Below are 25,411 nucleotides of genomic sequence, written 5' to 3'. Positions count from 1 at the left end.
AAAGAGGAACACACTGACTTAACACAGAGATAACGGCAGGAAGCAGCTACCACCTCTGGGCGGGGGAGGCAGAGAACAGATGGAGGTATCCCAATTTGGATGCCTCGAGGAGAGGTCTCACAGGGACTAGGAGTGAGGCCTCTGAGGAAAGAGCCCTGCCTAGTAAACTGCTGGTGCTTCTAAGGCGGCATAATGGAGCTGCTTTGGGGAAAAAGCTAGACACTGATTTCAGATGTCTCCTGGCCCCAGAACACACAACACAGAGCACAGAAGGGTGAATTTGGCACATTTCCCTACTACTAGCTTCTCTCTCTCTCTCTAGTCTATTTCCCAAAGATTTCTAAATAGCCAGCTTTATTGAGCATTTACTATGTGCCAATTACAATTCTAAGTACTTTATATGTATTAACACATTTAGTCCTCTTAACAACATTTGGAGGTATATACTGTTAGTATCCATGTAATACAAATGAGGAAACTGAGGCACTAGGAAGTTAAGTCATTTGCCCAAAGAGTAAAAGTAGTTTGTAACTGGTAGATCCAGGATTCAAACTCAAGTTTTCTAGCTATAAAACAGAATCTCAAACTTTTTTTTAAAACTTTCACACTGTGTACCTGAGGGAAAAACCAAACTAGAAACTGTAGAAGTAAGATTCCTTAAGTAAAAATGATTCTCATACTATAGCATGTGCACAGAAGAATCACCTGGGGAACCTGAAGAAAATTTGGATTCCAGAACTTGCTTCTCAGACGCTGATTTGGAAGGTCTGAGACGAGGAATTTAAACTTTGAACACATGATCCTAGATGCCACACCCTACCCACCCCAGCCTGTGATTCTGATGTAAATTGTCTATGGACCACAAGTCAAAAATACTTACTTGTCAGCAGCTGGTAAAAGAGGAAGAGAAAATAGAACTTGAAAAAGTCCTTCTGCTCCCCAGTTGAGAATCAGTCTTCAAATATATCTCTTGATCACATTCGTGTCCTGCTTAAAAATCCTTCAATTCATTCAACAAACTTATTCCACAGATTAACTCTAATATTTATTGAACACATACATGTCAGGCAGTATTCTAGGTGACTGGGGCTCTAGAGTGGCTACCCCACTTAGTATCCATGTGACCTTGGAGAAGATACAAACTTCTTTAGATTTTGATTTTCTTATCTGCAAAGGCTTTGTAGAAGAAAGAATGAATCTGGTGAGAGTACAAAGCTTGGTCTAGAGTGAGAAAGGTAAACAAACCAACTTTCTGTCATTCAGGGCCTTGCTGGTTACATGAGAATTTTAGCTTTTACACCAAGAGCAATGGGAACCTATGGAAGGGTTTTTAGCAGGAAAGTGACATGCCCAAGGGGGTGTGTGTGTGTGTGTGTGTGTGTATGAATACCAAGAGTTAAGTCAATTAGCATTTCCTCCAGAACAAGGGAAATTAGCAATTATAACCACACCAGTCTAAGATTTTCAGGGTACTAAGTAAAAATAATAATTAATCTTTAAGACTTCTTATGCTCAATTTTCTAAGATGGAAAACTAAATTAAATCTTGCTTATTGGTGTTAACACTGATCTCAGTTCATGGCTGGAATTATGAATCAGTTTGTCTTATACATACCTTTTCTCAATTTAAGATTGGAGAAGTGTGAGAAACTACAAAACAACTATAAAAAATTTTTTTATTAAGTGTGAAAGCAAACCAGTACATTTAAATATTTTTTACATATTTATAGACAAAACAAAGACAAATAATTTATAAAAAATTACAAGTTTAAAGAACAGACTATTTTGAAACAGCTGATAAAGTATCTGAAAATACCACATTTTATCCATAATTAGTGAATATTATCCTCCCAAAAAGTAACATGCATTTATAAAAAATATAAGTGTTTTTTTTTTTTTTCAGATGTCTGCCAAGACTGCTCTTGCTAAATCTAAAAAAGTATAATGCCTTTATTGATAACTTCTGTTTTCACCAAGTGGCTTTAAAAACCACCTGTGTTTCCCTCTGGGCTTAGGTGAACTCTATCTTCACTTTTACACCACAGGGCGGGAACATAAACACAAACAAATCAGAGTGAGAGCTTTCGGTTGCTTTGCTTCATACTGAGCGAAGAACTTTCTCCTTGGCTGGGTGAAAGACCATGGTGTACTGTGACGTCCAATCTACTGCATAGGGCTTCACCAAGCCAAAGCAGCCACACTGAAAGAAATCTGCAAGGTTCTGTGTGAACCCAAGGCTGCCAAAAAAGGAAGAGAACATGTCTTACTACATTTCCTGTGTAGCTCTTGACAAGCATTCATTCACAACATAAACATTCGCCGAGATTGTAAAATTTACAATGTTCTTTGAAGATCCTACAGGAATCCAGAGGTGAATCAGTTACTGGGCTTATGAGAGCTTAAAACAGATGCCCAGTTCCAGCACTGGAACTGAATCCCTAATTTTGAGAGTCCCTGGCTTCTGCCTAGCAACTAAGTAACTTCATTTTCGGTCTCCCACTCACTGGGATGGATGGTCACTGACATCAATAAGTTTCTCTCTTTCCATTCCCATTGACCTAATTCAGACTTTGATTATCTCAAAGGCCAGATAGGCCAGAAAAAATACAAACAAGATGGGTTTTTTTCCTAAACCTTCTATGTAGCTCTCTAAATGTGTGTTTCAATTCCTTCCAATTAATTTTACATACTGGAGATTGTCTAGTCTTCCAAAACTCTGATGTATTCATTGCCCTTCAGCTCCCAATCAGAACCACTTAAAGACATTCCTCTGCCCAGAAATTCAAACCCAATTCCTCATCTTTGTATTGCAGGCCCTACACAATAAAGTCCTCAGGTTCCTCAGGTGTCGGCTCCCCAAACTCTCGTCATAAACCTCCTGCTGCAGCTACTCCGGCTCTATTTTCTCCATGATCCTAACTGCATGGGCTATTCTTCTACCCTGGAACCCGCACACCCCACCCTAACTACCCTGGAACCCTTACCCCCACCCCTCACCCTTTGAAGTCCTACCAGTTCTCAGGGCCCAGGTCAAGGCCCACCTCCCCTTTGGAGTCTTCAGGACTACAACAGTCTTCATTATCACTTTTCCTCCATTAGTTCCTGAATACTACTAACTATTCCAGTTGCGAGGAACGTGGATGTTATTATGTACATGCCCTATCTTTCAAGCCTAATCCAACCCTCTACGCACATCAAAACACATCTGTGCTTGAGGATGACTGTGCCACTGTTGCTATTGAGTGACAGTGGTCAGGAAAAGTCCCATCCCTGCTCAGACAGCAGTTTCCAGGTAGACGGCTGACTAGGACAGGGCAGAAGTAGAGACATGCTGGGAATTTAGAGGGCCCAGTCAGTGAGTAAAAGTCACCTAGACGAGGAAAACAAGGTGAACCTTTGGTCTGGGCAGGATGCGGAAGCTGGATGCAAAGAGGCTTAAGAGGCCTCACCATTAGTTCCTCCAGCTTACGCTGCCATTACTCAGCAATTCCCAGACACAGCCAGCTCACCTCTGTAAGGCTCCTCCAGGGCATGAGGTGCCCTTCCTCCCATCCCCATCATACCCACCCCACAGCTTTCAAGGCTCAGCTTAAAATTCCACCTCCACCACAAAGGCTTCCATATTTTAGTAAAATAAATATTAATTCCTCTGGTTAAACCACTGAAAAGGAAACTTTATTATTATCACTGCCAGTCTGAAACAATCATCACAAGCTTAACACTCCTCCCCGCTCTCCATCATTCTAGCCACCTCTTCCCAATTAAGTCATTTTCTTTCCTCTCTAAACACACCTCAGAGTCACATCCCAGGCTCTGATTTCCTTGTCTAACAGCCTAACAGTTTCATCTTGTACCACAAATGTGCTTTAAAATAGACTGCTCATGAGATATGCAGTGAGCACTCAAATCCCTGGAGGATTCTGGGTCACCTCCGAACACTCCCAGTCTCTAAGACCCCTATACATGTGACAGAGTGATAAGCTTCAAAGCCTGATCCTTCATATCTTAAGATGACGACCTTTCTACAAACACTCTCACTTTCAACTGAGGACAGGTTTTATACAACCAATGCTCTAGGAAGAACATACCCCAAACCTGAAAAACTAGCTTCTCCCTGACTCAGGTGGGCACATAAAACACAGGGCTAAAATAATCACTGGTGATAGAAATCCAGGTTGAAAATCTTGGCAAAGCTCACAATGCAGCACTCTCTACAGAAAGCCTTGTGGCCTGCTTTCTCAGCCACATGCTTAATTATCTCACATTGACTTCATGCCAGCAATATGCAACCTTGTGACCATGTGGCTTAACTGGAGAGATTCCCCATCTTGGCAAAACTTCAGTCACTTGTTATTTGCGCTGAGTCCAATAGACTAAATCCCAAATTCTTACTCCCTTGGGGCTCATGACCTTACCACTCATCTCCTGTCACTGAGGCTTCCAAGAAAAAAGAGGGTCAGCTCTACCAGATAGCAAGTTAGAGGACAGCAGCACGGCCAAAGGTGGTGGCACTGGATTGGACAACCAATGGCTAGGCTAGCCTCTTCCATAGGACCCAGTGGAAAGAACAGATCTCACTTACTTGTATGGTGTCCTCCTGAGGGACAGCGGCTGTTTCATATGCCTGCTCTGCTTCAGCAGGCTGGTTCTCTCATGGGAAGTCAGGCCCAGAAAAGCAATCTGAAAAAGGTTGGGAGGTACATGAAAAATGCATCAAGGCTCCATCACTCTTAGGAGTGTATCATGGAACACTGGAAAGCATGCAGTACTCCCCCCAAAACAGTATCACCTAGCCTTCTAACCAAGGATCAAGGTGAAGGCAAAGATTCAGCAGCTCTAAGTAGACTCTCCTATGTAAATCTAGTAGCTGGGCTTTTTTATTATTATTATTGTCCTTCAAGAAAGCACAGTGCATTGATTTAAATTCAGCATGCAACCTTTAGATAAATAAAACAATATCAGGTCAGTATCAGTGCAATTATCTCAACTTGTGTATTCTTCTTAGTATCTCTTTGAAAACAGCCAAATGAAAAATATAATAATCTGAAGTAAAGAATATTTAAATCCATATAATTGGGAAAAGGTAAGAATTAAGGTAACCGACATTAAAAACACTACTATTTACCGAGTTATCTCATTTCATCCCCAAAACAACTCCAACATCAAGCTCCTAATCTTTAAAACAGAGATTATCATCTTCATTAGATTGTTTAAGGATCTAAGATAATATATTTAAAATACCAAGTGCAGACGCTTACAGGGGTTAAGTAACTGGTCCAAGGCCACATAGCTTAGAGGGTGGCAGCACTGGGGCTGACACCTCAGCCAGTGTGAGAAGAGTCCATGGTCCTAACCAGCAGTCCATTCGCTCAGTTTCACTGGCCACAGACAAAACCATGACTAGCCAGAGCACTCAGGAAATGAAAGGCTTCAAATAACTGAGTTGTTTTGTTTATTAAGAAAATAACTTTGCTCTGAATTCCTATATTTGAAAACTATCCAAAACATTGAGTCCATTTTCCTGACATAGAAAATACAAATATATTTACCTTTCTTTTAAAAATTAAGACTATAGTCTTACATAATTGTACTTATTCTAAGAATCCAGAAAAGGAAGAGAATTAAAATTGATGTCTCAAGTCTTAGGTTCTACATCTAACTCCTCTTACTAGCCCTATCGCCACAAGCAAGGCATTCAACATCTCTTTGGCTTAGTTTGCTCATCCATACAATGAAGATACTACTTTGGCACAGTCTGCATCTCAAATGTTTGTGAGGAAACAGATGGGAAAGTGCTTTGGAATATGTAAAGCATGTATAAATATTAAGTATTATAAATAATAGTAATTACTATTTATAATCACTGATGCTAATGTCCATTCTTACAGCCAAAGTCTATAGATATCAGAAGGATAGGAATTTTGGATGAATGTTCAGAAACTTCTGTCTACTCGGTGTTATTAGCTTAATTCTTTTCTTTAGCATTTTTGCTTTTTAAAAATTTCTTTATTATTATTATTGTAGAATCGGTTACTTCCCCTTAAAAGTGGAATGCACTTTGCTTTTGCTGAATAATGCTCTAGTTATCTCAAGTCTTGCAGTAAATGGCGCAGACTGATCATGGCTGTCCATTCCACACAGGCAGCCATAGCAACAACGAGAATCAGGTTCTGCTCACAGGTTAAGGCAGGCAGCAGGGAAGGGACAGAAAAGTCACAGGAAGCTGAAGGTGACTACTGCCCTGGAGCTTGAACTTTCTAATGGCCATGCCCTTCTCTGGAAGTGCAATTACCATGCCCATTGGTTAGTGGTGTGTCTGTCATTTCTTCCCCACTTCTATCCACTCACAGACTGCATAATAATGACACAAACAGCGCTGGGAAGCGAGGGAGAATAACCGCCTTGCACGAGCGCGATGCCTCACAGTGTATGCTATGCTGGCGCGCACCATACAACTGAACTGCGTCATGGAAAAGGCCCTGAAATGGGACTGTCAGAAGACCTGTTTCACGTTCTGATTTTCCCACTCACTGGATGACCTTGAACAATTCAATTCACCTCTTTACCTCTGTAAAATGAAGAGGCTAGATTAGGAAACACCTAGGCCAACACTAACAATTTACTGTTTTAACTTTTAAACCATCCTGTGAGAGTAGACAAGCATTATTACCCCCATTTTAGAGACAAGGAAACTGAAATTCAGAGTCAAATGACACGCCTAGACCCTTAGAGAAAGTGACAGAAGTGGAACTAGAAACTAACTCTTCTGATTTGAAATTAAAGTCTTTCTACCTTAGTACAGGTTACTGGAAATTTTACCCAAAGGCATTATAAGGAGAGAAATAAATACCTGAAAGAGTTGATTTAATAATAAAAATGTTGACCATGAGAAATGGAAAGTTGCCAGCAGGAAGATATATAAAACCCAAGGGGAACAAGCCACAATCTGATTGAGATAGGTCCATAGTCCATCTTCTCTGAATGTTGTGGCACAATGATTTGACCAATCTGTGAATTCACAAAAAGGAAGCCATTATTTAAAAAGGCAACAAACTGGTGATCATTATGCAAGAAGATACAATCACTGCAGGTCTACTTAGGGAGAAGAGAAAGGAAGACATGATGGCACAGATCAGAACCTGACTTTAAGATTTTGTCTTCCAAATGCCAGCTCCCCTAACAAAGATGAAAAAAACAGTACCTCACTAATTAAGGCTATGATAACACCGCATTGGTAGTTGGCAGTAAAAGAATAAAAGCAAAAAAGGTCCATAAAACCATCACTAAAATCAGCATATTCAGCTAAAATGTACTGCCAGAGAAGTTAATTGCTCAAGGACTTGACAACTGAGAATGATTATATTTAATAAATATTTGTCCTAGAAAATTCTCTAATTTATCCATGTTACAGCAAGATATGGGCCTATCACAGAACTAAATATAAACTCTTATTAAGGGTTCAGATCAATAGGCCATTGCTGTGGGCACAGAAACCCATAAGCACCTAGATACCACTGGAACACAATCTAAGACCATGCAGTTGCTGAGCATACTTCTGCACTGGCACCATAATTTAACCTGTAGGGAGAAAAAGGCCAAGTGAGGAAATTCACGAGAAAGATACCCCCAGGGAAAAGAACAGAGAGCAAGATTCATATGATCACAGCTCAGTTTCTCCCCAGGAGAACCTATTTATATATCAATTAAAAGAAAGGACTTCACTATAGCCTTCATGAGACTGACCCCTAACCCATGTAGTTAAGAGCAGTAGTAAGGTGAATATAGGTAGGAAGCAGGAGAAATGAGGGAACAGAACTTCAAGGTTATATAAAGCCAATGACTTTTACAGGCACCATGACTGTTAATAAAGGGCAAACTATTTTTGAAATGAGAATTCTGTAGATTTGTACCTTGAGGCTTCAAAAAGGCCTCTGACAAGTTGATAAGTAGTTTTAGGCAGCTTCCCAAAGCAATACTTAGGAGCTCCTGGGACATGAAGATGAGTCCATGACTTTATTACCAACTAGTCCATGATTTTACTATCAACTGTCTGTCCATTTTTGCCCCAAATATCTATTTTTTTAGTTTAATTCCTAGCTATCTTTCATGAATGTATGCCAGAAGCATTCTAACAGCAATCATCACAGAGCAACAATGAAGGTAGCAAGGCAAATCACACTCTTTAAAGCTTCTCATTGGGACAGCACAGAAGGAAGCACCTAGCATGACATAAAAGAATATAATTCCCACCATCAGGCAGAAAAGATGGCTGAGTGGGAAGACTATCGACCTTCTTTCAGCTTATGGATTTCCACTGCTCTCCTCTGGGAATTCTTTTGATAACACAGCATGACCTCAAATTGAAGTCTCCATAGACCTGATTTCAGATTTAATATCAAAGATTGGCTATAAGTGGCCATGTACATTATATCATGTGCAACATAACACTTTAATATGTACGAATACATTCTTATCAGGTGGTCACTGGCTAATGATAGGGAACTCGTATTGTTCCAAATCAATAGTTTTCATCTTTAGATAGCTCTGATAGTTAGAATGTTCTTTCTAGCAATGATTTAAGATCTTTCTCCCTATAACTTGTACAATGCTGAACTTTGAGTTACAGTCCACCCTGAAAACAGACCTCACAAGACAAAATGGATGGTTGCTGTACAGAGGCAGAAGTAGCCGCAACTGGATCACATGAGGGGGAGAGTGCACAGCAGGGCATTAGCAACAGGAGTGTTAATGGTAAACAAGGAAGGTGGGAGGACAGTGAGGACGCATTAGAAAAATGGAGCACTTTTTTTTAAGTTCATTTTTCCTATTTGTGAAATAATGATAAGTGGCACGATGTCTTCATTAAGTGTAAAAAAAATGTCAAAATGTAAATGTGACAAAAGAAACAAAATATGTTCAGCTAGTTGTAAGTGAATGTAAAGGAGGACTGTTCCTAAGAAACAAAACGTAATATACAAATTGGTTCAAAACCAGGGAATAAAGACAAAGAGAAGGGAAGAACCAATGTATGTCATAAGAAAGCAACTTGGAAAGAATGAATGTGATGGAAAATCACTTCTGTCCTTATCAATACAGTCTTATGCTGGATGTAGACACCGAACAAAGGGGGCTATTTTTAGTGGAGAGGGCGGGGGGGAGACATGAGTGGTGTAAAATCTGGCTCCTTTTCCCTAGGATCAAGTCCAAGCACAAGTTGGTCCATGGGCCAGCTTAAAAAGGTTTTCCAGGAATATGCTTTAATGTCAGGCCTTCAAAGGGCAGCTCTTTCAACAGAAAGAAGCACTGTCAAAAAATATTTTATTTCTTACACCACAGGACTTAATCTAAGAGATTTCAAATTCCAACACTCAGGATTACTGATGGCCTTTGACAAGAACTGAGATCAGATCCATTTGAGATGCTGACAGCTATATTGAGCCACAAAAGCATTCCCTAGTGATCAGACAACTGAGGTGTCAGGCTGGCAAGGTAACAAAAGTCCTTTCCATGCCTGTAGCAGCAATCTCTAAAAATGAAACCCCAAACCAAACAAAACTTGTAATACTGGGTGTTTCTGAGGAGGGGAGCTGGGAGGCTGGGGAATAGTGTAGAAGGAACTGTCTTTTAAAAACTACACAAAATTTAAACTAAAGAAAACCAGAAGGGGGGTGGGGGGGTGGGAGGGGCAGAGCTTGGGATGATAAAAAAGAAAAAAAGGTAGGAAAAAACTTTCCTCACGTCTTCCTGAATCATTCCAGATTTTAGCTCAAGCAACCAATTAGTATTTTATTGGCAAAATACAAGACTTGAGCATAAATATAACAGGAGGGGGGATGGAAACAGATCAGCAGTGAAGCTCTAGAGCCAAATTCTCCCAAAGCTTTCACAATAAGTAAAAAATGACAGTTACAGTCAAAATAAACTACAAGCACTATAGGTTTTCCCAGTTAGGTAACCTATTCCAAGGTTTGAAAAGCACAGTCATGCACTTCTTAGGAGTTACCAAAATCCTGGCTTCAACTTAAATCCTGTTCTTAGTTGAGGCCTTTACACTGCTACTAAAAAGTTATTTTCCCTTCTCAGGGATGCAGAGCAAGTGATCTAGTATTGTCTTCCAAGTTATTATTTCCAACCTTTCAATGACTGCTACAGATCAATTATAAGTTGAAACCTGAGATATATCAAAGAACATGTGCTTTCAGTTTTGATCCTCAATTACCTTGACAACCTTCCAACTCCCCCAACCTCTCTACAACCAATCTCCCCCAATGCACATTTTATTTAGTTATCACTTCACTTGCTCTGTACCTGAGCAGCTGATTTTTCTTCCTTTCACTGGGGGATAAATCTGCACTTGCCTTAAATAAAGTTTGTATTTTTTACCACTTTTCTTACTTATCAAGGTCATTTTAGAGTAAAAGCTCCTCAAAGGGACTGACAACGAACCTCTTCTAGCATTTCCTACAGCTTCCCAATGCCAAGAGCCTTATAGGCATCCCTTTTGTTTTTATTTGGGGTGTAGTTTATGGTCAGTCAGAAAGTGATATATAAGAGTTTACAAGGAAAAGTGTATATGGATGTGGCTACATGAGCTTGCTTTAAAAAAAATTTATACTTACACATGAAAGATTCATACATAATCCAGTTACACATGATGGAAAGGAAACATAAGAAGAATATGTAATAGCGATGATTGCCAAAACCTACATCAAAAAGAAAATCAACATATTTAATACTTTCTTACAATGATGTTCCAGATCAAGACCTTATTAATCCCTTTCCTGTCCAAAGCCTTCATTAAAGTAAAGAAATAAGCTGTTGCTTTGCTTTTAGATACCATTAAACCAAAACCAAACAACTCTGATATGTCATGGTCAATTGTCCACGTTAACTGAACTAATATTTATTCAATACTTACTTAAAAGAGGTTTTTGTTTGTTTGTCTTGTTTTTTTAATAGAACAAAGTTTACTAAGCATATACAGCTCTAGGATGGCCTATACTGTGTTGGAGGGAGGAAAGCAGTCAGGATTTGGGGGAAAATCATACCCTGTCTCTTTCTTCCTTCTATGAGATAAGTTTATACAGGTACAACTTCTGGACATCAAGGATTGATGTGATCATGGAACAGAGAAAATGAATCTGAGGAGCAGCACTAAATAGATATGTTGTAGGAGACTGAACATAGCAAAAGAGGGTCAACCTGCAGCCTGACTAAAGCTTACTGAAGTGAAAAAGGGGAGAGGCTGCCAGGCAACCAAGCCCCACTTTTCTTTGTGCTACGCTCTTGATGTTGGAGATGGGAGCATTTTGATACTAACGACACAAAAGCTCCCCCTGACCCTTGACGTTCCCACCTTCTCCAGAGGCATCAAAGTCCAACAGAGGAAGTAACACCCATTGGAATGAGGAGACCTAGGTTTATGAATGACTAGCTGTGTGACTATAGGTACAACATTTAACTTCCCTGATTCAGTGTTCTGGGAGACAATATTTCTTTTTTTAGGTAGAGGGAGGGGGGGCAGACAGCCAGGGGATAATATCTCTTCTACTTCACAGGCCCGTGGCAACCAAAGCGAATGATGCATGTGAAAATACCATGTTAAATGCAGTGTGACAAAAATATATGGATTCATTACTACTGTTTTTCCACTGCCACTCAAAGCTGCCAATTATCTCATCTTTAAGGAGGGATGGAGTCCATGAAGCTTGGAACCCCAGAAATGATCTCTTTACCTGTTCTCTAGGAAAAATAAAGAACATCAAAATGCACCATGGAAATCTGACTGAGCTGAGGCAGCCTTCTGTTCATCAAGATCATGGAAGTATATCTTCTCCTAAAGACCCATGACCACAGTTCTTCAAAATAAATCCCTGGCTTTTACTGTGATGTCTCAGAGGAAACCCAGGGCTGCAGATCAAGACAAGGAATATTCTCTGGGTGGGATCTCTGCCATCTCTGATTCTAGCTCCTACCTGAGATTTGAAGAAGGCAAGTGGAGAAAGTGAAAAAGAGAGACAAGACACAAAATATGGAAAGAACATGCATGGTATTTGGAGGAGAAAACTGATACTATTAAAGTGACTTCAAGCAAATAACTTTTTACATTTTATATATATTTTTTCAACTCTAAAATGGAGATAATACTACTAATCTCATAGGAGTGGTATCTGATGATCAAGTAGTATACAATATATGAAAGTGCATTATAAACGCTGAAACATTATATGATGATATTATCATCATCAACATCAAAAATCAGTTTTCCCAAAGTGTTATACCACAGAGATGATTCTCTGACAAGGAAGAGCTACAAAATGGATCCCCTTCCACTTTTTCTATGAGTCACACACATAACTACACATAAGCTTAGCTTCACAGTGGTAATTGAAAAATTCAACCTCTCACCTATGCATCGTCCAGTCCACAGGCAGTGTTGATCATAGCGAGCCACACAGGAGTTGCACACAGGGCAATGAAGTGACCTTAATGGCTTCCTTACCTAAGTGGGCAATTAAGAGAAGTCCAAGCAAAAATCGGTGTCTCAAAGTAGTAATAAATCACAAGTAAAATCTTATTCCTAAATCATAAAGACACTGGCACATAATCCTAAATATTAGATCATCAATTCAAAGAGAGGCTCTGTATGTCTATTTTGTTGAAGCCGTCACTAATGGGGATCTGAATTCCAGAGCCTACTAACACTGACTAACGGGAATACCATACAGCACAGTGAGCAATGGACTGAGAAGGAAGCCTGCGTTACATTTTTGGCTCTGCCAATAATTGGGGAAAAGTTACTTCCTCCCTTTATGCCATGATTCCTGAACTGCAAAATGAGAAGTTCCATTAAGTGGTTCTAGGGTCATCATGAGCCTCTGGTTCTAAGTTAGTTCTAATATATGCTTCATGGCAGGAAAAAGCAAACAAAACATACAGAGATTTTTAATCATAGGCAACATCATGAGATTATAAACATAATTCTCCCATATGTTCAAGGCAGAAAATTGTTCTGACAGTAATGCAAAATTAGAACCTGGTTGAAACAAAGGCATATAAATATACCATGAAGATTTGATAAATGCTTACATGAGCAATGTAACCAAGAATTTGCTCTTACTATGGGAAAAAATTAGAAAGAAAAGACTCACTCACAAGACACGATGTACAAAATGTTCTGAAGTCCAGACAGCCAGTCTCTGCAAGGGTGATGATATTCTGAAAGACATGAAGTTTGACCTTACGTTTGCGTTTTTACTGGGGAATATATAATGCATGGTCATAATACCATAATCACAGCTCTCTCTCCAAACTGAGGTAGCTAGAAGAACAATCTGGAGGACTTGCCAACAAATCATTCCGTGCCTGAAATAATGTGCTTTTCAAGACTGCATTTTCAACCACAGCCAATAAATTAGAAAGCACAAAAATTACACCCCCCTTTTGCTATCAGTGGCAATGATCTCCCAGTTATAATCTGCTAGAGAAAAATAAACACAGACACTCCTAAAAAGAAACAAAAACTAGCAGTATACAATAGAGCTGATGGTTATAAGCACCAAGAACTCAGCCTTTAGGTAACAAAAATGACATTCTCCCCAACTTCTAAACACTCACAGGCAATGGATGACACACCATGCCACCTGACAACTTCACATCTCAATCAATAAGAAGGAACTCCCCCTGGCTCCTGCCTACTCCAGGTATTAAATGTGGAACTTTAAGCTATATGATCATTATCTAAGTGTCACTATAAAAAAGCAGAAGACCATATCTGCTAACAGAAATTACATCTGAAAAAGTTTTGGTGAGGTATTAAAGAAATTAAAAATATTTTTTAGCCTGGCCAGGCGTGGCTCAGTGGTTGAACGTCGACCTAGGACCCAGGCGTTCAGGGTTCGATTCCCTGTCAGGGCACATGCCCAGGCTGTGGACTCAATCAATGACTCTGTCATCATTGATGTTTCTATCTCTCTCTCCCTCTCCTTTCCTCTCTCTGAAATCAATAAAGATATATTTAAAAAAAAAAAAAAAAAAAAAATATATATATATATATATATATATATATATATTTTTTTTAAACTTTCATACAAACAAATGAAAATGTACGACAGTGGACAGATCTCCTTTGCTGATTTATTGATTCCACATTTAATATTATTAGGTGCCAGGCACTAGAGACACAGTCATGACAGAAACCAACATGGCTATCATCTTCTGAAGTTTACACACCCTATTTTTAAAAAACCAGTAACATTACAAAGAAAGCTCACCGTTTTCCTTTCTTCTTCAGAAGCCTTAGTGAAGCCTGGATCTGTTGCCCAAGTCTTGTAGAAAAAGTAGAGAAAGCCTATTACGCTGGAAATAAAAGCAAAATAGAAAGGAGTGCCTGCTAGATGTTAAAGCCAGGTTAAGGAACATATCAGACTTCCCTAAGACTAGCATAATTACGATACAAGCAAATTTCATCACCGGTGGCTAAGAATTTCTCTTCTCTGCATTCTATCCTCACCTTCCCTCATGTAACACATCCCTGCCCCCAAACCTGGCCTCATCCTATGTTCTAGTCCTATGGGAATTTGGTCATAGTTGACAAATTAATCCCCCCTCAATAGTTCAAACGCACATGAAATATTGAAAGGAAGAGTTGCAATATATGAAGAACATCCTGAAGACTGAAAAACATTCAAAATCCAAATAAATTAATCTCTCATGGTATAATGTGGTTCTCCTGAGAGCATCCAGAAACCTATTTTCTGATCATTCTAACAAAACCATTCAAAGAAACAAGGCACTTGGTTCAGAGATTCCAACTAAAAATATTTTGTTAATATATTAGATAAATGCTTGCAAAAATTTTCTACTGCAGAGTTTAGTACCTAGTCATAACTGATGTAGGCTGAGTTAATTTAGAAACAAAAGAAACTGCTCTCCTTGCAACGGGATTATAAATCAAATACTATTTGGGAAAGGCAGATAATATAAACTGAGATAAAAAGTGTTAAGGATAATCGAACAGTCCCTACTGGTACAAATTCTTTGTATAAAAAGTAAAATTTTGCTCCAGTAAAATTTTGTGCAGTAATAAACCAATACACTGGTAATAAACCAATTTTCCTTGCCCAATTTAAATCATTATTGACACAGTAACTGTATTTGCCTTTCAGAATGTTGCAGAGATGTCTGGTGCCAAACTTCAGAGTAGAAAAAGTGGCCATAAAATAAGATTCTAAATCCTTGCTGTTCAAAGTGTGGTCCATAGACCCACAGCAATGGCTTCACCTGGGAGCTTGTTAGAGCCAAGGATTCCAGACCTCACCCCAGACTCAGAGAATCAGACTCTGCTCTAACCCATAAAAACCAGCACAACCACATCAGGTTCAGGTAGGTAAAAATGAATCTTATTGGTTTAGTTTACCAGTTAATCTGCAGATGGGCCTGGCTTTAAGAAAGAGATAGGGTCTAGAAAAGTTGTGTGAAATTTAATTTTAATAAATAATGCTTACTTAGAATGAATTAAGAACACTATTAAGGAGTACAGAGGACAGACCTTTTATTAAAGAATCACATCCTTCTTTTTTCCCCCATAAAATCCTGATCAACATATATGACACATTCTCAAAAATACACCAAATGAATCATATAAGATAATCCCACATATTGAGCTGACTGAATTTCTGTTCTGAATAACTTAAAAACAAATCCCGGGAGAATCCTGGATCCTCTCCCTCCAAGTAAAGTGAATTACACTCTATCCTCTCACATAAAAACCAAACATTCCTTGCTTCCATGCCCTAGCTTTGTGTGATTCACTGACCTCAAATGCTCCCCATTACCACCCCCTCACCCCCATCTAATTCTAAAACCACACTTTTAGCATGTCCAAGTCCTAATTGCCTTCCAGACCTAACTTATATTCCCCCTCCCTTTGTAGGTCATTCCCTACAGAGGCTTCTCTCTCTTATCTGAATCTAAGAATGCTTATTCTATGGCACTTAGACGTCAAGTTATAGTTATTTATAGACACCTCAGCCTTCCCAGTTAGCGTGACTCCTGAAGTTAAAAAGTCTCTCAATATGGAGTTAAATTTGCCTTTCTATAACTTGGACTAAATGGTCTTTATTTATGCAAGTATTCTTTAGATACTTCAGCTCTACACTATAGATCAACACTACAGCTGTCCTTTAGACCTACCGTACAGAAGCTTATTCCTCATTTGTTCAATAAATTGGAAGGCAGTGCTCACACCTCCAGGATAAGCAGCAACGCTGTTCCTTATAAACGCTGTTCCTTAAACACTGCTCCTGGTCAAGTTCCTGTTTGTGCTCCTGCCTGTCACTGTCTCTTAAAAGAACGGAATTCAAAACAGAGCAAACACACTTCAGGTGTGTACTGACCAGTGCAGAGGCGGCAAGACTGCTGTGGTCCTTTGCTTGGACACTCGAAGCCTTGTAACACTGTCGGAGAATGCACTGGCTTCCCTGACAGTGCCTCACGATGCACACCGGGCTTCTAGTCAAAGTTCCTGGTTCTTTTTCACTTGACCTGAACCTATGTCATTTTCACCACAACATGTACTTGCATATGTTGATTCTCTGAAATTTAACATGAGTTTAGCCCTCTTAAACTTAACTCAGCTATAGTCAGAATCATAAATATAATGTTGTGGTTCACTGTTTCTTTCCTAAGTATTAAATCTTCCAAACTCAGCAGTATGATCTCACCTGTTTCACTTGATCCCATCTCATAAAAGCCATTATTTGTTGAACATATAAAAGGCACCAAAAGAAACTGAGGAGCTCACCTAGAGCTGCCCTTAAAATTAATTTCAACATGCAGCCTTCTACACAGATTTGTAAGACTAATGAATAATAATAGGTATTATTTACATAATTCCAATTACGCAATGGGGACTGTGGTCAGCAATTTACAGACATCACAGCATAGTAATATTTGCAGCCACCCCATAAATCTAGTACTATTAGCCCCAATTTACCAAAAAACAAACAAGCAAACAAACCCCTGAGACTCAGTGAACTTAAATAACTTGCCTAATGGTACATAAGCAATCAGAAAAAGGACCCAAACTAAAATTCATGCTGATTCCAAAGGGTGGTGCTCTTTCCACAGTGCCCCAGACCCTCCTCCCATAAGGCAGCTGTAAGAGCAGAAGTCCCCACACAATCCAGACTCGGCAACCTGAGACGAAACTGGTATAAACACTCAGGACAGGTCTTTACAGGGTAGCACTTCAGTTCATACCCATGGCAGTTCAAAAAGCATTTACTGATCAGCTTGAAAAACACTGATCCGACAGCGGAGTGTGCCACCTACTGACTGACATTCCCTCACCAGTAACAGGCTCATACAGGTGCCTAGATCAAATGCTTTGTGCTGTACATGTGAGTAAAATATCCAATCTCATCAACTCCAGCATCTTAAGATTCTATCTGTCGAAATCAGTCCTTTTGATGTAATGGCATCTTCACAAATACTGAACAGTTTGTAATTAAACTCAGCTGAATATTAAGTTCTACAATTGAGGTTTTCAAACTACAGTGGAGTTACACTGTTGTTAATGCTGATTCTGTAAATTTGAAATAATTCAATATAATAACTATATCACTTTCCGTGCAAAACTGGAAATAATGTGAGTTGCTCACATTTTAAAAATTCATCAAGAAGTACAATTTTAAAACTGTGTTTACTCCACTGCCACATGGGCTGGTAAACAAAAAAATCAGCCATCCCTTCTCAGTATTATGTCAATTACCCTAGAATTTACCAGCCTTGGGATCTCCATAGATGATTTTGATGTATCTTGTGCTTTTACTTTATGCACTCATGGCTACTTATAAATTAATTATTTTGTATCACCTAATGATATCATCCAAAATTTCATTAAATGGTGGTAATAAGGCTAGTGCTTAAAAAATTGTCCCCAAATGAGTAATTATGAGACAAAGGTTAAATGTAATAAAATCTTTTGAAAAAAGTCAAATGAACTCCACAGTATGCTGTGCCATTCATTTAGATTAAAGGAATCTGGAAAATATTAGCAATAATGCTGAAAAATAAAAAGCACCATTAAAGTAGAACATGCTATAAATGAAAGTAGATGTGTGCACTCTAAGAATTCATATGCCTCTCTCACTTCACATTTACAGCTATGAAAAAATGTTCTTGAGTTGAGTGTATGAATCTCTCCCATAAACACTCTCCTTTCTTTTAAAAATGCCATTACAAGAAACAAAAATAACAAAGAAGTTAAAGGAATATGCTTAAAGGCACATTTCTATCCACCACATTCCTTCTTCTACCTGTAAGGAAAGCAAGTGTACAATGGCTTTGTAGAGTCCTTGGAAAGGGAAAAAGGATCCTGGAAAGAGGTGGGAAGATGGAAAATTGGAGAAGATGCCTCCCTCCTTCTGGCTATTTAAGCTAAGAAGTAACTCCTATCCCCACTTCTAGGTGACTAGATTTGGTCAACACTAAAGCACAGCACACCCCTACACTGGACTTGGCCTGAGCCCTGCTCCTCAAGTGAGTTTTCTTTTTTAAAACCATGGGCTGCCATCCATTAGCAGGCCATGAAACAGTTAAATGGGCTGTAACCAGCATTTTTTTTTTAAAGACATACAATATTATAAAATAAAATTTCAGAGTAAAGCACACATTAGGAATACTATTTTCTGAAATTTCTGCTTCACATGTGTTTAGAGTGGCAATGTAAATTTATTTTTACTGTGTACTGAGAATTACCACCTAGGATAATAACACTGCACCGACCACTGCTGAGGAGGACACGCTTCCCCCAAATCCCTCCCATGTAGACCACTTTAGTACCGAGATTTATTAATCAACTATAACTGCTGACCAAGTTAAAAGAAGCATCTGACCTTGAAGAGAAACTCAAGGCAATACAAGAAATTTTTATGGGTCCAGTAAACAAACATTTCATTCTACTCTTTCTTTCCAATGAGTAATAAATACTAGACACCTACTGTTTGCATCGTGTGTTCTGAGATTATTTCCAAAGCTGAGGAGATTTTAAACATTAAACATCTTCAACCAAAATCATTAAATGAATACAAATGTGAATTGCATTCCTTGGATCTCTTCTAATATCTAAATTTCTAACAATGGCATTACTATTTTTTAACAGCAAAAAGAGATAGGCATTTAAATTTAAGCTTGAAGGATATGAGGAAAGAATAAGATGAACCAAGTCACAAATATCCAAAAAATGGAACTTAGCAGAAAGACCGCTGGTAAGTATACGAGGCTCTTATACCCGAACAAGAACCTAAAGGAAAAAAGGATAAGCACAAGGTATTAGTGAAACCAAGTATGACTCATATTAATTTTAGTTCTAAATTCCGTTAAATAATAATAGTACTAATAATGAGTCCTTTAAATACCAACAACAGCTTTCACTTACCGCTTACTATGTGCCACTTTCCACATGGTAATGAGTTATGCATCACCATCACTCCACCTTCCACATGAGAACACTGAAGCACTAGGACTCCCAAGAAGTGAACGTTCTGGTCCTTACAGCTAACATGACTTCATTCCCCATCACTTTATGTTTTTAATGAACCTTTTTTATTTCTATTGAGACATACCATATTTGTACTTCTTTTGGGGGGGGCAAATGTTCAAATACTCCAAAATGCAAAATTTTAAAAACTTGGAGATTCACGTTCCCATCTAACTAGCTTTCTTCTAGAGGCTAGTAGGACATTTCTGAAACACACAGATGCACGTAACCTTAAGCCCTTGGTCCCACAACCAGCTTGAGAAGCAGCCACTGGATATAAAAAGATACATAAAGGTTAAAAGTGGCACTAATCATCAGAACACCAACCATCTCACCTGGGTTAACAAGAAGCTTGGAAGTCCACATATAACTTACTCAAATGTTAATATTGTAGTTTCAAAAGAAAAAAAAAATCTGTCTTTCATATTAAATACTCAATATATGCATGAATATAGTATACCTGGATCTGTTTTTAAATTTATACCAGGAAAATGCAAGAGTTGATGATGGGCATGAAAGGGCTTTTTTAAAAAGCTATCAAGATCATTATGATATTATGATAAAATATTTGAGAACTAAAATTCCAAACCTAAGATACTGCCAAAACAGGCCATATGGAGCTCATGTGACCTTCAGGGCATGACCTGTCTGAGATTTTGCAGCAAAAATGTGTTTGAACTAATTAAGTAGTACAGTGAAGTACCTCATTTGTAAGAGACTGTTTACTTCTGACAGGCATCACATAGCAGCCTGGATCAATAAGCAAATGCCCCTGGAGCCTAATAATAGAAGTTTGCAGCTGCTTACCTCCACGAAATTGGGACTCTACAGAGGAGTGTGGGAAAGATAAAAGCAGTATGGATAAAGTGGCCATATGCATTTGTCTCCCATTTGAATTGTGCCCATATGTCAAGCCTCACATATGAAGCCCTCAACTCACTGTCATCAAAAACAAAAGCTTTCATATACATTTTTTATAATGTGGATTTTTACTAAAATAAAATCTCAAATGCCCCTATCCAAGGTCAGTAAATACTGCCCTTGCTTTCTCTCTGGGGAAAAAAAAGTAATGATTATGGGACCTGGTAACCTGGCTTAAAATTTATTTGGAGACTGAGTCAGTACAATTAGTGGAAAATAAATATCTCTAAGTTACAAATTTCCTGAATAGAAGAAAATTTAGGTACTTTGCTAGTTTCCAGAAATTTGAGCTTTTACTTTACATTTAAATTCTAACTTATTTCCAGCCAACTGTCCTGCTCTTGAGTGGCCAAATGGTAAGATTCTTCTAGTACTTTGTTTTTTCTTATGACAAAAGTAGCACATGCTTATTCCAGAAAATGCTGGCAAGCATAAGAAGGGCACAGGACTCTCATAATCACACTCTGAAGAGAGCAACACTATTTCCTTTTAGGTCTTTTTCTATGGATCATCATTACAGTTTTCTTTCATTCAGGAGAGAAGTTTCCTGCTTGTATGGGCCTTATATTCCAGGAAACAGTGATTAAGAGCAATGAAGAAAACAAAATGGGGTGTCAGGGAAGGCCTTACTAAGGAGGTGGTGTTGGAACTAGGGCCTGAACGAGACATCTCCAGCTATGCAACAATCAGAACATGTCGGACAAAGCCATGAATGAAAGCCCAGGCCCTGGGTGGGACGAGCTCAAGGTGTTCTAAAAAGAGAAAGAAGGTTAGAGAACAATGAAGGAAGGAGATGAGCCAGAGGGGAGGAAACGAATCGCACAATACTTCCTAGGCAAGGAGTTTGGATTTTATTCTGAGTACAAGGGAAATCCCACTGGAGGGCTTCATGCAGGGGAGAAGGACAGAAACTGATTTGCCTTTTTAAAAGACCATGCTGACTGCTAGGTGGGGGTGAACTAGAGGGGCATAAGAGCTGGAGTCAGGAGGCCAGCTAGGAGGGTTGGTCAAGGGTGCCAGTTGTGGAGATGGAGAGAGCAGACCCACTGGAGGCTAGGCAAGGAAGATTTGGTAATGAGCTGCATGTGGGAAGCGAAAAGAGGAGAAGAATCCAGGATGACAGTAATCCAAGGATGATACTCATTATTCACATGAGAAACTGGAAAGGGAAAAAGAGATAGGGGTGTGACAAAATTATTGAATATTGTGTGTCAGCCATGGTTCTAACCATTGTATGTGTATTGACCATGAGGCAGGCATTGTAACAATTATCATCCTCATCTTATACATGAAGAAACTGAGGCACAAAAAGGTAAAGCAACTTGTTCAAGGTTGGCCTGCTATATGAATCCAGGCAATCTGACTTTTAACCAATAGAATCATGTGTAACTATTTTCCTAAAAATAAAGCCACACCATAGTTACAATTTTATAATCTCCTGTGATTTAATTAGGTTGTTTCAACCAAATAACATTAAGAACAAAAATAATTAGTTTAAAATGAACTTAGATTTAAAAAAAGAAAAAGCAAAATTTCTGAAAAATGGGTAAAAATGCTCCAAGATGCAAAGTAGTTACAAAAATCTTCCCATTATTCACCAAAACTAACATTTCAAAAAGTAAGCTAGGATATTTCTTTTCAACCAGTTGTCAATTAAATTAAATTAGTGGGTTGAACAATTAGTTTTCAGTCCAATCATATGCTCCCAAAGCTCTTCCCTCCCAGCAACCCTGAGGATATTTCTATATAAGTAACACAGCTCAATAAAAATCTGTAATTCCAGCTAATCAGCAATAAAAATAAGCAATCAAATTGGAATGCAGTAATTAGCCTTGCAAAGTCTAATATACACACCTTGGAAACAAAGATGTCAGAAAAAACAATGTTATTAGAAGACATCCTTTTAAAAGCCAAGAATCTGAATTGAAGTCCAGTATGTATCCAACAGCCCACATGGTAATCACAGAAAGCATCAGCAGCAGGAAGAGCTATTAAGAGATTCAGAATTTTAGAACTTTATGAATTTTTCCTCCTAAGCATCTAATAATAATTAGTTCATTAGAAGAACTACTTCCTAAACATAACACAACAGCAGAACAGATCTTTCCTCCAAAAATGCTGATTGATAAGTTTGATGTTTGAGAAATTACAAATCTTGGAAACAATCTTTTAAAAGCCTTACATTTTATAAAATGATGCTTACATATACTTTGTTTTGCTTTCCTCCCCTCCAAGATATGGTGGTCATTTAGAAAACTGTTAATGATAGCTGATATTTAATAAAAAAAAATAATTTCTTTCAAACAGTATTATATGCCAGAAAACATAAAGCAAGACAATCAGGCCACACAAAAATCAATACACCCAAGACTTAATGAGGAGAGTATAAGAGTTCCAACCTCAGCACCAGATGGTGCCATCCCCTAATAAAGAGGGTTAGAAGGAACAAGTTTTCAGAAAGATGAGTTTAGTTTAGGCATGTGGAATTTTAGACGCCTGAGGACATCTAGAGGATATCCAGGAAGCAGTCAGAAAAGTAGGTCTACCACCCAGGAGGAAATCTAGAATTCATTAGCATATAGGAGGTAAAGCCATAAATGAACAACATCCCAAGGACTGCATGCAGGTACAAAGGGGAGAATCTTGGCCAACATAAACATTTAAGGAAAAAAAGCTAAGTCCTCAGAGATAACTAAGAAAGAGTGACCAGTGTGACCAGAAAGGCAGGATGAGAACCAGGAGAAAGAAAGGTTCCACAGAAGCTGGGGAGGAGTTTCTAGGTGGAAGTTGTTCTCAGTGTCAATGTTACACACAGGGCAAAGACTGAAACGTGTCCTGGAAAAGTTAAAAGAATGAAAGTCTATGAACCAACAGTGTGCTATCTGCACTGAAGCTAGGCACCACATTTTACACTGCAGTCCCTTAGCTCCAACATACATGCCCTTGGAAGCAAAGCGAGAAAATATATTCTACCTCATCTTCTTCAATTTTTACTTCTCTGAGCCATATTCTCAAGATAGGTCATTTCAAATGATATCAAATCTTTCAAATGTTTCCAAATTAGATTGCATAACACAAAATAGGCAAGTTTAGTTTTTTTAAAAAGGTAAACTTAGACTCTACAAGCAATAAAATTTCAGAGCAAAAATAAGAATTAAATATAGATTTCTAAATTTTAACCCCAAATATAACACTCATGGATGAGCCACACTATTCACTCATTCAACAATTATTCCAGTGCATTTACAGGCTAGGGCAAAAGCAGTTTACAGTTGTTCATATGGAAAATGCAATAATTAATAAATAATAACACAGCCCTGGCCTGTGTGGCTGTGGTTAGAGCGTAGGCTGGCGCACCAAAGGGTCACGGTACCAATTCCCGGTCAAGGGCAGGTAGCTTGGTTGCAGGTTTGCTCCCCATCTCCAATCGGGGCACATGAGGGAGGCAACCAGTCCATGTGTCTCTCTCACATCGATGTTCTCTCTCTCTTCCCCACCCCTACCTCCCTTCCACTCTCTCTGAAAAGCAATGGAAAAAATATCCTCATGTGAGGATTAACAAAAATAAATAAATAAATAAATAAATAAATAAATAAATAAATAAATAAATACAAGAATAAACTCTGTTTTGCATACTCATAGCTGTAAACCTACTTTTGCCCCACCCTGTGCATGTAGGCACTATTCTAGGCACCTTGGACACATCAGTGAATTTAAGGTCTTTCTCTCATGAAGCTTAAATTCTAGCAGGGGAAGACAGACAAAAGTACTAAGTGAATTTTATAGTATATAAAAAGCTGGACCACATAGGGCCTTGTAAGGACTTTGACTTTTATTCTGGGAGAAAACAGGGAAAAAGGATTCTGAGCAGATGAATGATAGGATCTCACTTACATTTTAAAAGATTCATCTGGCTGCTCTGTTGAGAATAGACTAGAGGTGAGTTGGGGCAGGGAGATGTCAAGACAACTGCAGTAATTCACATGAAAGATAATGGTGGCTGGACCAAAATGCCACTGGTGAAGTGGTGAGCATGGGTTAATTTCTGAGGGCAGAACTAGCCAATATGTTTTCCTAACGGCCTAGATACATGGTATGACAGAAAAGACAGCAATGACTGGAAAACTGGAGTTGCCATGTACTGAGATGTGGAAGGTTATGGATGGAATAGTTAGGGAAGGGTGGGGAGAAGATCAGGAGTTTAGTTTTGGATATGTTAGATTGGAGATGCCTATCAGACACTGAACTGGTTGTCACACAGGTAACTTGGAGATACAAGTCTGGAAAGGTCTGAACTAGTGAAAATTTTGGGAGTTATAGATATATATATGTCATTTAAAGCCATGAAAGTGCATGAAATCACTAAGGGAATGAATGGATACATATAAAGGAAGTCCAAGGACAAAATCCTGAGGCACCCTACTGTATGAGGTGGGGAGAAGCAAAGGAGTTGGCAAAGGAGACTGAGGAGTAATCATTATTTCTTTCTCTCTCCTTCTAAATACCTAAATTCAAAATAGGTATAGTATTCATGATGACCCTCTCCATAGAAACCTGGTGTCTGTTAATTTAGAATCATTCTGAAAGTATAGTACCTCGCATTTCTGCAGCCACCTCCAAAGTCTGAACTTTTTGTTGGCTCTCATTTTGGCTTCTGTTTTTAGCATGTGAATAATGAGCTGATTTTTATTTTGTAGAGCCATCTCAAGAGGTGTTTCTCCCTAAAGAGAAAGAGAAAACATTCAATCACATTTTTATATAGTATGGGTACTATACTGATATTATATGATTTTCTTTTTTAACTGAATTTACTGGGGTCACACTGGTTGACAAAACCATACAGGTTTCAAGTGTACAACTCAATAAAACATCATCAGCATACTGCATCGTGTGCCCATCACCCCAAGCAGTCTCCTTTTGTCCCCATTTTCCGCCCCTTTGCCCATCT

The 25,411-nt window shown here is 38.7% G+C and overlaps 1 protein-coding gene across 2 annotated transcripts in view; it reads right to left on the bottom strand.

The window, feature by feature from the left end:
* Positions 1 to 1,356: 1,356 nt before the first annotated feature.
* ZDHHC13 (zDHHC palmitoyltransferase 13) overlaps positions 1,357 to 25,411 on the bottom strand; it is a 43,953-nt gene continuing 19,898 nt past the window's right edge. For both annotated transcript variants that reach the window (XM_087821775.1, XM_087821774.1), the window contains exons 8-17: positions 25,059 to 25,184; positions 22,318 to 22,451; positions 19,206 to 19,305; positions 14,273 to 14,398; positions 13,155 to 13,217; positions 12,408 to 12,501; positions 10,619 to 10,702; positions 6,850 to 7,007; positions 4,582 to 4,679; positions 1,357 to 2,236 (exon numbers count right to left, since the gene is read on the bottom strand). In XM_087821775.1, coding sequence (XP_087677901.1) covers positions 2,098 to 2,236; positions 4,582 to 4,679; positions 6,850 to 7,007; positions 10,619 to 10,702; positions 12,408 to 12,501; positions 13,155 to 13,217; positions 14,273 to 14,398; positions 19,206 to 19,305; positions 22,318 to 22,451; positions 25,059 to 25,184 — 1,122 coding nt within the window. In that variant the 3' untranslated portion in view covers positions 1,357 to 2,097. The remainder of the gene's footprint in view (positions 2,237 to 4,581; positions 4,680 to 6,849; positions 7,008 to 10,618; positions 10,703 to 12,407; positions 12,502 to 13,154; positions 13,218 to 14,272; positions 14,399 to 19,205; positions 19,306 to 22,317; positions 22,452 to 25,058; positions 25,185 to 25,411) is intronic.

This window comes from Miniopterus natalensis, chromosome 11 (genome assembly GCF_054644295.1).
Source record: "Miniopterus natalensis isolate mMinNat1 chromosome 11, mMinNat1.hap1, whole genome shotgun sequence".
In the NCBI taxonomy this organism is placed as follows: domain Eukaryota; kingdom Metazoa; phylum Chordata; class Mammalia; order Chiroptera; family Miniopteridae; genus Miniopterus; species Miniopterus natalensis.
Note: the sequence above shows the minus strand (reverse complement) of the source record. Positions and strands in the feature narration are given on the sequence as shown.